Genomic DNA, 17,745 nt, shown 5'->3' on the forward strand with positions numbered 1-17,745 from the left:
GCGGGCGCGTCTGATCACCACCCCGACGCGGACACGGGGGGCTGAGTGCTGCAGCTGGACCGAGGAATAGCCCTACCTGTGGAGTCGTCACTGCTTCCCCCGCTCATCCTGGTGAAAATTGAGGTGGTGCTGACCGGGCCGGGAGCCATTGCTGGGGTGAGTCTGGCCGGGGACGTCGGCGAGCTGCTGGTGGACCCTCCTAGCCTGTCCTGCCTGGGGGGAGAGGCGGTTTCTCGCTGCGGCGCCCGCCCTTTGCCTGCGCCTCGAGGCGGGATTCTGTGTAGGGAGAGCCGGTGCTGTGACCAGGGAGATCCGCTCCGTGACCAACGCGGATACATCCTACCCTGTCGGGACCCTTATCACGTGGTGTTCGGCGGGGGGCCCTGGAGGTGCATTGAAACGGAGATCTACAGGGACAAGATATTGGTGCTGCTGATTCGTGATTGGTGCACTGGGGGTGTGAGGTGGGCATACGCCGTGCGCTGTGTCACCAGCCTGATTGAACATATCTGCAGTAGACGTTGTTAGGGGGCCTACTGGTGGTTTGGCGCTGCCGGGTGTGGACTGAACACGCGCTGCGCCGGTGGGGCTTGCCTTCAACCCCCCCCTCGTACTGAACATTTATCCCTCTACGGTAGGGATCATGGGGAAACCGGAGAAGGCTCAGACAAAACTGCAGTTTGAGGCTCAGCGCAAGCCTCCTCAGACGTTGCCGGATCAGCCCGGCGGAAGCCAATCTGCACCCTCGCCTCCTTCTGAGCAGGCTGCATTGGATGTCCAGGCTATGTTTCCCCCATTCAATCCACACTTACTAACATAGATGGGAAAATTGATTCTTTGACATATCGTGTTGACCGCATGTCAGAGCGACTTGATAAGCACACAGAGCGTATTGACATGGCAGAGCGGCGCATCACTGATGTCAAAGACCCTGCTCAACAACTCGAATTGAAACACAAAAAAAGTGGACAAGGTGCTCTTAACCCTAGCGGCAAAGATGGAGGATTTGGAGGCGAGGTCCAGTAGATGTAATCTACGCATCCTGGGTGTGGCGGAGATTACTCGCACTGGAAATATGGAACAATACGTCGAAACCCTGCTTTCTACCATCTTGGACAAAGACATTTTCTCGCCGGTATTTATTGTGGAGCGAGCACACCGAACTCTGGCGCCACCTCCCGCACCTGGGGCGCGACCGCGGCCCATAATTGGCAAACTTCTCAACTATAGAGATAGAGATGCGGCGCTCAGGAAGGCCCGGGAACTGGGTACGCTTACCCACGAGGGGATGGACATCTCGATATATCCAGACTTCACGTCGCAAGTCCAGGAAGCACGCAAGCAATACATTGAGGTTAAGAAAAAACTGAAAGATGCCGGCATTTCATACGCTATGCTCTATCCGGCCCGTTTAAAGATAACGGTTGAGGGTAAGAGTACGATTTGCAACACCCCGAAGGAGGTACTTAAATTCCTGCAGGCTAACCACCCACAATGCCAGTCTACTAGTGCCTGGGAAAATTCTAAAGGGAGGAATCTGAAGTTAAAGTATGCACCAGAAAGAGTGTTGTCAGAGGTAAGTAACTTGTTCAGTTGGGGTTTACGCCACATCTTCGATTTTCACCACATACTAACACTAAGATCCTACTGTAACCATAATTGTCGTTCATAATTTTGTGTCACTAGCAAGATAATTATATAATTTGTATAGTTATCTGCTTCATCATGTGTCCAAGCCCTCCGATACACCACGCCCTCCTCCATTGGCACCGGAAATCCCTCCGGCGCCAAAATAGTTAAAGGATAAACCCACTGGGTCGAAGCAAAAAGATAAAACTTCGATACCGAAAACTTCAGAGCCGAACCAATCCAAGGATGCACCTTCGACTCCTAAACAAACAAAACAAAAAACTCCGGAGCCCAAACAACCTTCACCAAAGTCTTCGAAGCTGGAAAAATCTTCCAAACCAGACACTGTCCCTATACCTAACAGTCTAAGACTCCTCATAGGGAAAAATCTTCGACACCAGAAAAGATAAATGGGTCTGAAATACTTTTTGTACCGGATCCAAACCAGAAAACCCTTTATATTCATCCAAAGACTGGTCATATCCTTTCCGCACAACCTAAAAAGAGGAAACTGGACCATTTGCAAAACTCACCAGTTTCTGCAAAATAAATGGACATGGGCACTAACACCTTCTCTTCCACCTATTGACCCCAATCTACTGATCTCTCCAGTATACTCTCCAGAACACACTTTTCCACGTTCACAACCAGAGGATAGTGATGATGGAGACGGGATGGACAAGGGGATGATAATATAGTCCCACAACAAGATAATGATGATCCCCCACAGGAGCCAGATCGGTGGACAGACTATAATACAGAACATGACTTAACAGACCCAGATCTTTATCCATCTAAGCCATCCCCACCAGACGATAATGTAGGTTTTGCCCAACTAATCAATAGGGCTGCAACATATCATGGAGTAAATTTACATTCAGACCCTGTAGAGGAGGATTTTCTCATAGAAATGTTTGCTCCACCACAAAAAACCTCACACGTCCTACCAATGTTAAAAGGTCTAAATAAACGCACCAGAAATGTTTAAAGATCCTGTTAGGACTAGGGTTCTTAACCCAAGGATAGAGAAAAAATACAAAGCAGGTCTCAGTGACCCCATATACATTAAGGGTCAGCTTCCTTTAGATTCCCTGGTGGTAGCTATTGCACTTAAAAGGGCCAACTCTCGGGGTTCAGGTGACACTCCCTTTCCCCCCAACCCCTCCCCCCGGATAAAGAATCAAAATTATTAGACGCATCAGGCAAATGTATGGCGTCTCAAGCTGCAAACTATTGGAAAATAGCGAACACACAAGCTCTCTTGGGAAGGTATGATAGGGCTCACTATGATGAGCTGGAGAAGCTCATTCAACACCTACCAGAACAATACAAAGACATGGCCAATGACCTCATACAGGAAGGCAAATTCATTGCAAACACATCAATCAAATGTGCTCTAGACCCAGCGGACACCGCACCCGCGCAGTCAATACTAGCATATTGTTACGCAGGCGTGCTTGGCTCAGGAGGATATCTGGATTTAAACAAGAGGTGCAAACCAGTATCCTTAATCAGCCCTTCGACCAAGAGCACCTCTTTGGCCCTGCAGTGGACACATCTTTGGAAAAGATTAAAAAGGACACGAAAACTGCCAAGTCTAAGGGTGCCTTGCCGTTATCTTGTTCTAGAGGTTCCTTTCGACTCTCCTTTTATAGGGCGGGCTCTAAAACCCAACACACCAGAGCACCCATCCTCATCCTACAAAAGCCCCAATCAGAGCTCCTCTTCCAAAGGATACTTTAGGGGAGGTTAGAGAGGTAACAACAACAAGTGCAGATGACGCGGTAATAACACCTGCAGCTCCCCTACCACCAAGTAGTGACCTCCCTGCGCTTCCCCCCGACCATTCCACACCTGTCGGGGGACACCTTTCACAGTTCTTACCTGCCTGAAATTCCATAACTACAGACAGGTGGGTAAGACCGATTATCCAGTATGGTTACAGCCTGGAACTCACATCCAGTCCCCCACACATTTCTCCCAAACACCGTCCAATGTCTGCTGAACAGTTGACTCTCCTCTAACAGGTAATTCCCTCTCTACTGTGAAAAAATGCAATAGAACCAGTCCCTTTACCCCAACAGGGCACAGGGGTTTATTCACTCTACTTTCTGATTCCAAAAAAGGACGGCTCTCTCAGGCCAAAATTAGACCTTAGACCCCTAAACTTCTACATCCAATCAGACCACTTCCTCATGGTTACTCTCCAACAGGTGCTCCTCCTACTTCAATTAGGCGACTTTCCCTCCACTATGGATATGAAGGACACCTACTTTCATATTCCTATTCACCCCTGTCACAGAAAGTATCTAAGGTTCATGGTGGACGGACAACAGTATCAGTTCAAAGTCCTTCCATTCGGAGTAACCACAGCACCCAGAGTATTCACCAAATGCCTCGCAGTGGTAGCAGCTCACTTAAAAAGGCAACACATCCATGTGTTCCTTTATCTGGATGACTGGCTCATAAAAGTTAAATCACACAACAGTTGTGTACAGCACACACAAAAACTATCCATCTACTTCACGACTTAGGTTTCACATTAAACCTCGACAAGTCTCACCTTTAACCATCCAACATACAATACTATCAAGGGGCTACTCTAGAATCCTCGAAAGCTCTTGCATACTCATCGACCCTTATGCAAGACTCCAGACACGTCCCTTGCAGGAATGCTTAGCACATCAGTGGAACCAGGCTCAAGGTCAGCTGACAGATCTGGTGTTGGTGGACGGCCGCACACATCGCTCTCTGCAGTGGTGGAATGCACAAAACGTTTCCAAAGGGCGGCCGTTCCTCGACCCGGTTCCACAGATAGTACTAACAGCAGACGCGTCGCTCACCGGCTGGGGAGTTCATCTGCAAGGTCAAACTGTCCAGGGTTTATAGTTGCTAGCAATCTTTTTAGCACTAAAGTCATTCAAACTTTTGCTACTAAGCAAAGCTGCCCTGATACGTACAGACAACATGACAGCAATGTATTACATTCAAAAGCAGGGGGGACACACAGTCTCTCCAACTTTCACGCCTTGCGCAAACTATATGGAGGTGGGCTATTCCTCAAAAGATATACCTCCTCGCGGAACATCTCCCGGAAGTGCACAATCAGATCGCGGATCTGCTCAGTCGACAAACACAACATATCCATGAAAGGGAACTTCATTCTCAAGTTCTTCTTCCATTCTTTCAAATGTGGGGACACCCAGACATTAATCTGTTCTCCACACATCACAATGCAAAATGCCCAAACTTCGCCTCCAGGTATCCACACCCATTGTCCAAAGGCAATGCGCTATGGATGAACTGGTCAGAAAAATGTGCTTACGCCTTTCCGCCTCTCCCGCTCATTCCATTAGTGGTTCGGAAACTCAAACAGCATTCCCTCACAATGATCCTAGTTGCTCCAAAATGGGCTCGGCAACCATGATTTACAACCCTCTTGGAACTATCAGTAGTTCTGCATCAAAAGCTACGCCTCTCACCCAAACGTCTTACACAGAACCATGGAGAGATAAGACATCCAGATCCGAATCAACTCAATCTTGCAATCTGGCTCCTGAGGTCTTAGAGTTTGGCTACCTCAATCTCCCACCAGATTGTATGAATGTCATCAAAGAGGCTAGACGTCCTACCACAAGAGCATGCTATGCAGCAATGTGGAAGCGCTTTGTTATTTATTGTACAAATAACAAAATCAACCCACTAGATGCTTCCATTCAAAACATTATCTGTTATCTCTTGCATCTACAACAATGTAATTTGGCATATACATCTATACCATTACATCTAGCTGCAATAGCAGCTTACCTCCAACACTTGTCTTTATTTCGAGTTCCTGCTATCAAAGCGGTTATGTAAGGACTTAAAAGAATAATTCCCCCTAGAGTTCCACCTTCCCCAGCCTGAAACCTCAATATTGTCCTTACCAGGCTCAGGGGTTTCTCATTTGAACCTCTATACAAGTTGAGTTGCAGTTCCTCACTTGGAAGGTAGCCTTCCTGGTAGCTATCACATCCCTCAGAAGGGTTAGTGAACTCCAGGCCTTAACCATACAAGAACCATTTTTGCAAATGCATCACAGTAAAGTGGTTCTTAGACCTAACCCAAAATTTCTACAAAGGTAGTTTCTTCCTTAAACAGTCTGTTGAACTCCCAGTGTTTTCCCTCAACCAGACTTAGTGGCAGAATGTGCTCCTGTCACACTAGACGTCAAAAGGGCGTTACTATACCACAAAGAAAGAACTAAACCTTTTAGAAAGACTAAACAACTCTTTGTATCTTTCTCCCCACCTCACAAGGGCAATCCCATTTCAAACAAGAATTGCAAGATGGATTTTTACATGCATCCAAATATGCTATCTCAAAGCTAAACGCACGCTAACCATTTCCCCTAGAGCTCATTCCACAAGCAAACTAGGGGCTTCTATGGTTTTCTTAGGGAACATTCCCCTAGATAACATCTGCAAAGCAGCAACTTGGTCAACACCACACACTTTCACAAAAACTTTTGTGTAGGTATGCAAGCAAAGCAACAAGCGAGTGTGGGCCAGGCTGTACTGAGAACACTTTTTCAGACCACTGCAACGGATACAGGTTGCCACCGCTAAGGAGTAAAACTGCTGGGTGGTCTATGCTAAAGTATGCAATCTACAGCTTGAACGGAATATGTTACTTACCAGTATGCATCTGTTCTTGGCATATAGAGCTGTAGAGTTGTATATGCCCACCCACCTCCCCGGATACCTTTATCCGTTGCAGTATTATCTTACTTAGATACATTACACATGGACAGCCTTTTATACTTTCCTACTAACTCCATCATTACCCTTCATGGCGAAAAGCAATCTGGGGACGGAGTCGATGCCCATGCGCACTGTCACCACAAGGAGGAGTCACCTGTCTTGTGACTAACAAAGACTTCTGCGACAAAAACAAACTGCAAACTTCCAAGCCCAACACCAGATGGCGATCTATGCCAAAGTATACAGCTCTACAGCTCTACATGCCAATAACAGATGCATAATGTTAAGTAGCATTTTCCTTATATTTTCTTGTTGATTGGTTCAGAGCTGTTAAGTAAAGTTTTCTGTGCTGAATAACTTGGTTTAAAAGTAACTTTTTCATGATGAAATAAGCTCAATACATTTACCTCCTTTTGTTTGAGATTTATTACAAACCATCTTGCTCTTAGAGGAGGGAAGCTGGGCAGAAATCAGGAGACAATATGTAACTCGTCATCTCAATGTCCATATCTGATGCAAATTTTCTACTCTTGTTTTGAGTAGTGATTGCTTTAGTAACCCTGAAAGGATGAACAGGGTAATGAGCTACATTAGATTGGGAAATAATGTTACTGTCTCAGTAGGTAGAACTGTGTTTTCACATTTTTCACAGAATTTATCTCGTTGCTGGTTTACCTTATGCTTCGAGGGTAAAAGTCAGAATGTACAATTAAAAAATCGCCAGAGTAATGCTGGGCTTATGAAGGCCACTTAGATGTGATTTTTGCAGAGTGGTGATAGATGAGAAGGAGGAGGGAATTTGTGGTTTGGACTGTTGGTGACAATCTTTAGATTGCAACATCTTGTCTGCTATCTTTTCGTCTTGGTTTCACACATTAATGTTTCATCCCTTTTGTGATTGTGAAGTAGATATGTTTCATAGTTGTCATCATTGTGTGATGGTTGCAGAGAGTGTGGTCTGTTTTCATACTATTTCAGCAAATTCAAAAAATAACTAATAGCGTTTGTTCTGTTGTTGAAAAAATGCCACTGTTGAAGCTTAGTTTGTGAATATGAACCGATGTACAACTATGAAACTGGTATGTATTGCAGAAATGTGCTCTTTTGTAAGCAGTTCCCTCAATATATTCTGATATTTCTTCTGAAACATACAGGTCTAGAAAGTTTAACATTCTGGGAACAAATACGAAGGTCATGAACATGGAAGAGTCCAACAATGGCAGTCTGTCTGCAGAATTCAAACATCTGGTAGGTATTTGGAGCAGGGAGCCCCAGAGGTCTGTTAAGCTCCAGTAATGAGCAGGGGACCCTTTAGTTTGCGCTTGCTGCAGTGCATTCTTGTTAGCTTGCCAGGTTTCTTTCTGGCTTGTAAGGACACAAGTCTACCATAAACCATTTCAGATTTCTCCGAAGCATAGTTGTTTCCAGTTTATATTGAAACGTTCTGTATAATTTGAGTTTAATGAGCTCTAAACTTCTGGTGGTATGTGAGTGGCATTGCTTCATCTTGCTCGTTTTTTACTGCATGCTTATTTTTACCTTCTTGATAGTTTGTTCACAATTCATTTTTGCTGGAATTGGCTCCACACAGTGCGCTTCACATGCAACTAGGCGAGGTTTGCAGTTATGTCTCCCATCTGTCGGACCATTTTTTGTTGGTGTGTGTGCATGTCGTATGTTACCTATAACTAAATCATCTGATCTAGGGTGTTTATAATTTTATGTTCGAGGCATATGAGCTGCAGATTGCACACTATGCATAGATGGCCACCTAGTGTTGGGCCCAGATGTTTGCAGTTTGTTTTTGTTGTAGAAAGTCTTTGGAAGTCACGGGATAGGTGACTCCTCCTTTGGGTGATACCGCGCATGGGCATCGGCTCCATCCCCAGATTGTTTTTTTCCGCCACCGGGCTCGGATGTGGTTCCAGCGCTCCGTGTTGGAACCGTTTACCATCGGCACACAATCCTCATCGGCTTCAAGAAACTACTCTAGAAAGCGTTTTCCTGTCGACACTACTCTTCGAGACCAAGAACATCCATTCCGGTCATCGACTACGGCCTTCGGGCCCAACTAGGCCTCGACTCCAGCTAATGGAACGGACGCCATTTAAAAGGTGTCCTCAATGTGGGTCGAAGTTTCCCCACACCGACCTCCACTAGGTGTGTAACCTCTGCCTCTCTCTGGAGCACGAGGCCAAGGACTGTTCAGCCTGTGCCTCCTTCCGCTCCAAAAAGACTGTCCGGGACCGGAGAGCCAGATGAACAATGGCTCAAAGATCTTCAGCTTCGATTCCGGACGACATTTTCCAGGAAGGAGTCAACGTCCCAGAAGAACACAACGTCAACAGCAATTCGGAAGAAGAGGATTCTGATGGTTTTTTATTTTTTATTTTTTTTATTTATCAGTTTTATCAAAAAATGCCGACGACAGATACATGTCATGCTTCAAACAGAGGCTTACGCCACTGATTTGCAAAGAGATACATCAAAAAATAAAAATTTGCTGATAGTATGGACCCAAATAGACAATATGCACATTACATCTTACAATCACATTGTATCATCAAGATTTATACAGGTAAATAACTAGGGATGAGCGTCAGTTGCGGGAGCCTCTTCGCTAGGATCCGGGACAGTACGCAGATATTCAGAGAGTGGGCCCCAGATGTCAGAGGGTTTGGAGGCCACAGGCAGTTCCTCCGCATAGAGGATTCTGATGTTGAGGACGTAACAACAGCGCAGCGGGTCGTAAATAAGACCGTCGACCCCAACCCTCACTCGACACACAGAAAAAAGGCTACGGTCACACCCTCGCGCTCGGGTGCACACCGAAATTTTACTTCCACGGCCCAACCTTCGGGCTCAGCCAAGAAGTCAATAAGGCCTTCGGGCGACTCGGGCTCGAGTCGACCCCCACTCGGTGCCGACACACACTCACCGGTACCGAAAAAAACGCCTGGTTCCGCTCCGAAGCCATTGGCGCCGAAGCACTCTGTCCCCTCGGTACCCAAACCAACTTCGGAGCCAACAAAAGCTTCCGGCACCAAAAAAGCACCGGAGCCGAAGCACGCACCGGAGCCGAAAAAAGTATCGGACCCGAAAAAACACCCGGAATCGAAAAAGACTTCGGAACCGAACAAGACCCCGGCTTCCCCCGTTAAAGATAAAAAGTCGAAAGAAGCCGCTGCGGCGCCGAAACAACCTTCCACGCCAAAAGATCACACTCCTGAAAGAGACTTGTTTGCTCCGGACCCAAAGCAAAAGACTCTCATAAAGGATCCCAAAACTGGTCGATTGACATTATCAAAGAAACGACCAGCAGAGGCACCAGCACCAATACCGGCCCCAAAGAAGAAAAAGGACATTGCTACCTCACCTATGCATGTACCTTCCCCGCCTCCTGCACCCAAGCGCCCCCCCCCATATTTCACCACCTCTCTCCCCTACACCATCTAGCACACATGATGATAATGGGGACGACATATCAGATACAGGGGCTGATCCACAGGACCCATATTATCCTCCAGCCTCACCAGACCCATGGGAAGACTATACTACACCAGATGTCCCAAATGTACCACAAGATGACATATACCCCTCTAGGCCCTCACCTCCTGAAGACACCATGGGGTTCAACCAATTACTGATTAGAGCAGCACAATACCATGGGGTAGACATGCACTCCGATGCAATAGAGGAGGACTTCCTGCTAGACACATTTGACACCGCACAAAGGTCTTCAGCAATTTTGCCTATGCTCAAAGGCGTGGTTAAACATGCCTCTCAGGTCTTTAAAGACCCAGTCAGGACACGGGTTATAAACCCATGGGTGGAGAAAAAGTATAAAGCTGCGCCATCTGACCCAGCATATATAAAGGGACCAGTTCCCCTGGACTCTCTAGTCGTATCTAACGCATGTAAGAGAGGTAACTCTCAAACATCAGGAGAAGCTCCACCACCAGACGAGGAATCTAAACTCCTTGATGCGTCGGGGAAAAGAACGGCCTTACAAGCGGCAAACATGTGGGGCATTGCTAACACGCAAGCCTTACTAGCCACGCTATGAGGGCACATTATGATGAGCTCGAGGAAATAATGCAACATCTTCCTGACAAATTTAAAGATAGAGCTAGTGAGCTAATTCAAGAGGGAAAAGTTATCACTAACACATCTATCCGCTGCGCGCTAGACGCAGCAGACACAGCCTCCAGAGCCGTCAACACTAGCGTCCTGCTAAGCAGGCATGCTTGGCTACGTATATCTGGATTCAAGCCAGAGGTCCAAAGTGCTATACTCAATCAACCATTCGATGAGCAACACTTATTTGGACCAGAGGTTGATGTCTCCCTCTAAAAAATGAAGAAAGACACAGACACGGCAAAATCTATGGGAGCCCTGCAGTCGCAGGCTCCCAGACGTTCATTTCGTCGCTCCACATATAGAGGTGCAAACAGAGGATATTCATCCGATACACCTTCTACAACATACAAAAGCCCCACTCCGTCTACCTACAGTAAGGGCTACCAAAGGGGAGGTTACCGCGGTAACAATAAAGGCAGAGGCAAGAATAACAACACACGATCTGCCTCCACCCCTACCCAATGACTCACCTCCCCTTCCCCCGCCCCATTCCACTCCTGTCGGGGGAAGGATACAGCAATACCTGTCAGCCTGGAAAGACATCACATCAGACAGGTGGGTGCTTCAAATAATTCAGTCAGGTTACTGTCTAGAACTAACATCTACCCACCCAAACAGCGCCCATGTCACCAGATCATTTAACGCTGCTCAAACAAGAAGTACTTTCTCTTCGCAGAAAAATGCAATAGACATAGTTCCAAAACATCAAAGGAACAAAGGAGTATATTCCCTGTACTTCTTAATTCCAAAGAAAGACGGATCTCTGAGACCTATTATAGACCTCAGACCTCTAAACGCTTACATACAACCCGATCATTTCCATATGGTCACACTTCAGCAAGTCCTTCCACTCCTGTTGCAGAACGACTTTCTTGTCACACTAGATCTCAAAGACGCCTACTTCCACATTCTAATTCACCAGGCACACAGAAAGTATCTAAGATTTGTGCTAGGACAGCACTACCAATTCAAGGTACTCCCATTCGGAGTAACAACAGCGCCAAGAGTGTTCACCAAATGTCTAGTAGTGGTAGCAGCACACTTAAGAAGACAGCACATCCACGTCTTCCCATATCTAGACGACTGGCTCATAAAAGCACAATCGTACAACCAGTGTGTACAACACACTCACAATACAATGCTGTTACTCCACGACGTAGGCTTCACAGTAAATTACACCAAGTCACATCTGCTACCATCGCACACACAACAGTACCTAGGAGCCACAATCAATACTCAACTAGCACGAGCTTATCCCTCTCCAGCAATGATAACAAGTGGGCAAACGCTCCTAACAAAATTCAAATCACAACACTCGCTTCCAGCTCGAGTGTTTATGCAACTCATAGCGATGATGGCATCTTGCATATTCATAGTACCTCACGCAAGACTGAAAATGCGTCCACTTCAAGAATGTCTAGCACACCAATGGAACCAGGCTCAAGGTCAGTTAACAGACCTAGTGTTGGTAGACAGTCGGACTCATCGCTCTCTGCAATGGTGGAACACAAAAAACATGTCAAAAGGCTGACTATTCCTAGAGCCAGTTCCACAAATCATACTAACAGCAGATGCATCGCTCTCCGGCTGGGGAGCCCACCTACTGCATTGCACCACGCACGGAAGGTGGACACCAATGCAAAAACTACTCCACATCAACCATCTGGAACTATTAGCTGTGTTCCTAGCTCTGAAAGCATTCCAAACACAAGTGGCAAACAAGACTGTCTTAGTCCGCACAGACAATATGACAGCCATGTATTACGTAAACAAACAGGGAGGGACACACTCTCTGCAGCTCTCTCAACTAGCTCAGCAGATTTGGAGGTGGGCTATACCTCAGAACATCTTAATAGCCCAGCACGTCCCAGGGGTTCAAAACACCATGGCAGATCTGCTAAGTCGGCAGACTCAGCAGATGCATGAGTGGGAACTTCATCCACAAGTTCTTCACCCGTTCTTTCAAATGTGGGGACAACCTCAGATAGACCTCTTCACCACCCAGGAAAACGCAAAATGCCCACACTTCGATGCCAGATACCCACACCCATTGGCCAAAGGCAATGCGATATGGATGAAGTGGGCAGGACTATTTGCGTACGCTTTTCCTCCTCTACCAATGATTCCTTTACTAGTACGCAAAATGCAACAACACTCGCTGACGCTTATACTAGTCGCTCCAACGTGGGCCAGACAAGCGTGGTACACCACACTGCTACAGCTATCTGTGGTACCACATCAAAAACTAAACCTATCTCCACATCTTTTGACTCAGAACCATGGAGAGATCAGACAACCGGACCCAGCTCAGCTCAACCTTGCGATCTGGCTCCTGAAGTCATAGAGTTTGGTTATCTTAAACTCCCTCAAGAATGCATGAATGTTATCAAGGAAGCAAGACGTCCCACCACTAGAGCATGCTACGCTGCTAAGTGGAAACGTTTTGTAATATACTGTCAAAACAACAATATAAATCCCCTAGATGTATCCATCCAACACATTATAGGCTATTTACTGCACCTTCAAAAGTGTAATTTAGCCTACACATCTACCAGATTGCACCTAGCTGCCATTGCAGCTTACTTACAAAATAGACAGCATCTGTCTCTTTTTAGAGTGCCAGCCATTAAAGCTTTTATGGAGGGTCTCAAAAGAATAATACCTCAAAGGCTACCACCTTCACCTGTGTGGAACTTAAACATAGTGCTCACACGACTCATGGGACCTCCATTTGAACCTTTACATAAATGCGAATTGCAATTTCTCACATGGAAAGTGGCTTTCCTAGTAGTCATTACTTCGTTAAGAAGAGTTAGTGAAATGCAAGCATTTACCATTCAAGAATCTTTTCTGCAAATGCACCACAATAAAGTTGTTCTTCGTACAAACCCTAAATTCCTGCCAAAGGTAGTTTCTCCTTTCCATCTAAACCAGTCTGTGGAACTGCCAGTTTTCTTCTCGCAGCCACAAACCGTAGCAGAAAGAGCTCTGCACACATTAGATGTCAAAATAGCATTACTATATTACATAGAGAGAACGCAAAGCTTTAGAAAAACAAAACAGCTTTTTGTATCCTTTTCACCACCGCATAAAGGCAACCCAATATCAAAATCTGGTATTGCCAGGTGGATTGTTAAGTGTATCCAGATATGTTACCATAAAGCGAAGCGTACACTAACAATTCCTCCAAAAGGCCATTCTACAAGGAAAATAGGGACTTCCATGGCATTTTTAGGGAACATTCCCTTGGAAGACATCTGCAAAGCAGCTACATGGTCTACACCGCACACATTCACAAAACACTATTGTGTAGATGTGCAAACAAAGCAACAAGCCACTGTAGGCCAAGCTGTACTTAAAACACTATTTCAAACAACTGCAACAGATACGGGTGGTCGCCACTAGTGTGGGTACTGCTATACAATCTATGCATAGTGTGCAATCTGCAGCTCATATGCCTCGAACGGAAAATGCTACTTACCAGTATGCATCTGTTCTTGGCATGTAGAGCTCCAGAGTTGCACACGCCCACCCGCCTCCCCGGCTACCTTTATCTGTTCCAGTATTACATGCCAAGAACAAATGCATACTTGTAAGTAGCATTTTCCTTTGAAATATGCTTGCCTGTTAAATCAGTTATATGCTTCTGTATTAGTTTTGCGGATATATCATGTTTGCTACTTTTCATGCTTTTTACCGACTAATAGTTATTTGGTGGGCCACATGTTCATTGTTCTTAATTTTTGCCTACTATATGTTCATAACTTGACCTCTAGTCCTTATTGCATTTTATTGTATTTTGCCTCTTTGGGTCTGAACCTTTCTCTGAGGTGCCATTTACTTCCTTTTCGGTTACAAATGACCTGATGTTTTATGTCCTCTTTTGGGTCTCAAGACGGATTGTTTTCTTCTTTGTTTTTATAGACCTTGCGAGAGCAGAGATGTGGCAATGGAGGCAGAGCAAACTGTGATGTAAGTCCGTGTGGGTTTAGAGTTGTATCATACTGGTTAACACACATATCTTTTGTCATTCACATTAGTCTTCAACTGTTAAGAATCGTCAAATGTTATTTCAATTGCCAAGCTAGACGCATTTAGAAAATCTCAAAACATGCATGCCATTGTTGCACTGATAAATAGAATCATGTGCCTCATGGATGAAGAAGAAAACAATCCAAGTTATGCGATGGAGAAACTGCGTACTCTTCCTTGCAATTTACTATTTCCATTGTACAGGAAGTGAAAACCTAGAAGGAAAGGAATTGTAAGGCCTAATGCGTGGTCACAGAGTGTTCGGGAATGGGGGGGTGTACTGTGTCTTTGTACTTTGTGTGTTCTATATGAGTTTTGGGAAGGGTTCTCCCTCTCCTGCAAAAAACAAACTGCAAATTAAACTGAGCAAGCACTGAACACGGTCCTTTGCAAAAACTGCAAAGGGTCATTTCCCTTGATGCAGAGTTTGGGCTAACTCCCTGGTGGGAACAAGGTGCGGTCATCGTGGCGCTGAATTATAGCCAGAGACATGATCTTGGCACACTGCAAACGGGTACGTTTCAGAGGACTATTAAGTGCTTAATATGCTCGGAGTTTTTCTTGTGAATTTGTCACTTGCTGCTGAATACCTGGTTTTCCAAATACAAAGGCTACTTAGTTTTAAATGCACCTCATACCTTCTGGAACCTATAGTTTATTTCTGTTTAAGGTTCTATTTTATCCATTTGTCACTAGTTCGCTCTTCCTCCTACTCTCCATGTTCTGCCCTTCCTCTCTTGGTCAAAGTCAGAAGCCAGATGAGGGGAGGGGAGCGGAGGGAGTCCCAGTGCCAAAAATAAACGAGGGCTCATTGCAGACAATCACCTTCAAAAATTAAGCGTGTGAGCATTCATGGGTTCTCTACTACTATAATCTGAACTATATTAGGGGACGTCTGCAAATTTAAATTTTTTGCAGTGGCATAGAAGGCAAACTGCTAAGACTTTGCATCTCGTTTTGAGGAAATAGTAACTCTGGGGAATTCCTTTTTAATCAGTTGGTTGAAAGCATTTCTGTACATCTCCTTTCCTCCACTCCTCCCTCTACCGAAGTTGATAGTTCAGTTAAAACAAAATGGAGCAGAACAAAGTGAAAATTATGAAAATTGTCCCAGACTGGAAGACAGTGGTTGCTCACTAATCTACTTAATCTATCAGACGATGATGATGAAGCATATTTATAAAGTGCAATTGTGACCCAAAAAGAGTTTCCTGACGCTGCCACGACTTAATAAAAAAATCCAGGTCTTGAAACCTTTCCGAAATTTTAGATGGCTCTCTTCAGAGCAAAGACTGATAGGTAGGGAGTTCCAGAGTATTGGCGTGAAATGCGAAAATGCCCTCTTGCCCATACGGGTGCCGGAGACGCCAAGGATGTCTAGCATATAAGCACGTGTAGTCCTTAGGCTCGACAGGTAACATATAATCTAATTTTAAATTCCAACATCCAAGGCTCAGAAAAACTCAGTAAGTAAAACAGTCGCCAGTGTAGAGCCCTTCGTGTCTCTGTTACTGAGCCAATATAAGGGAGACCCAGAAGTTTTCTGAAAGCCAAGTTCTGGATGAATTGTAATCGCTGCTTGGATTTTATCAGGAGGCCCAAATGCAAATCGTTACAATAGTCTAAAGTGACAAAATTATTGCTTGAACCACTGTACGGTGAGCCTCATTAGACAGGAAGGAAAGAACTTTACAAAGCATGTGTTAAAAGTTTTTGGGCTTCGAAGGGTTAGTCGCTACTCCCAGCTCTGATGGCCATCAATGAGGAGCACGAATGTTGGCAAACGAACTGAAGATGAGAAGCTTGGTTTAGTCATTGTCTAATTTCAGGGAATTCCTACTCCTCCAAGGAGCTACTGCTGGTAGGTATGCATATAAATTGGAAGCTTTTGCCAACATGTCTGCCAAACAGAAGGGAACTTAGGTGTCTGTGGACGACATTTACGAAAATCTAAACTTCCAGATCAGCTTGGCCTAGGGCTACAAGTAGATTTTGAATAATGTGGAACTGAGTGATGATCCTTGTGGGACACTGCAAGGCAGTGGTTCACATTTGGAGGAGAAGGTTGGTAAAATCACAGTTTATACCCTATCTCTCAGAAAGGGGATAGCCATTTTAATGATTTCCCAGAATTTATTTTGTTGGAAAAAAATGAAATTCTCATGAAATGTTAGATGAAGTACAACATGTGAAATGTAAACAGGGACTGGATTACTGGCATGGATTACCTTAATGGTTTCTACAGTCATTGTGGAGAAACCAAATAGTCTGTTTCCCCTAAGCTTAGGTACATGGAGTCTGGGCCCAGAAGGACTCGTTTCAAAGTCTGTTAATTATTAGTGCCAGGCTGAGATCTGACAGGATCCACCCAAAGACTTGAGCGAGGATTCACCTTCATAGACGGTGCTCGTCTCACACATCCTGAGGTATGGGATATAAAGCCCTTGTTGCGAGGCAAGCAACCTCTTGGCACGTGCCTCCATCTTTGTCACGTGCCGTTTTGATTCCACTGATGCCTGTCTGACGGGGCATCTGCAATATGCTTTTCCAGGAATACTGCACCTTGAAATCTTTGACAAACGACAATGTGATAGAGATGAACAACACTCTGCATTTCACTTCCCTAATCAATGATGATATAGTTAATTTACAAGTTAATTCTCAGAGCTGGGCCCATACAAAGTGGGATACTGATCTGGGACAGCCCTTAACAGGCGAGGAGTAGAAATACTACTCTATCCAGATTAAAGAAGTGTCATTAAAATAGTAAACACAGACTACTCCATTCTAAGTACATTCAAAGATTTTATTATGCACTGGCTAGGCATAAGGCATGTTGTTTAGTAGATATTGCAAGCTGTTTAAGATGTAATTATGCACCTAGCCTGGGTTGTCTGGATATTGATGCATTCTGGAAAGAAAGAGTTTGTGAAATTACTCAACACAGTTTTAGGCCATCCCCCAGGAGTGCTTTTCTAGGATTTATTAAAGACATTCTGGTTGTTATTAGGAAATATGTAGCTGTCACAATACTGCTTGCCAAAAGTAGGGTGGTGATGCGTGGGGGGGGGAGGTCTGCTGCCAAAAATACCTAAAATAAAGAATTGGCTTCAAAGCCTAACATATTGCAGTGGCAATACATATATATGTAGTACCCTTCTGCCATCTAAATATAGGCCAAAGAAACATGGTCTACCCCCCC

The 17,745-nt window shown here is 45.1% G+C and overlaps 1 protein-coding gene across 3 annotated transcripts in view; it reads left to right on the top strand.

Annotated features, from left to right (window-relative positions):
- STAT3 (signal transducer and activator of transcription 3) overlaps positions 1–17,745 on the top strand; it is a 397,539-nt gene that overhangs the window by 253,896 nt on the left and 125,898 nt on the right. For all 3 annotated transcript variants that reach the window (XM_078645389.1, XM_078645391.1, XM_078645390.1), the window contains exons 13-14: positions 7,526–7,619; positions 14,436–14,483. In XM_078645389.1, the coding sequence (XP_078501515.1) occupies positions 7,526–7,619; positions 14,436–14,483 (142 nt within the window). The remainder of the gene's footprint in view (positions 1–7,525; positions 7,620–14,435; positions 14,484–17,745) is intronic.

The sequence above is a fragment of the Lissotriton helveticus genome, chromosome 5_1, assembly GCF_964261635.1.
Source record: "Lissotriton helveticus chromosome 5_1, aLisHel1.1, whole genome shotgun sequence".
In the NCBI taxonomy this organism is placed as follows: Eukaryota; Metazoa; Chordata; class Amphibia; order Caudata; family Salamandridae; genus Lissotriton; species Lissotriton helveticus.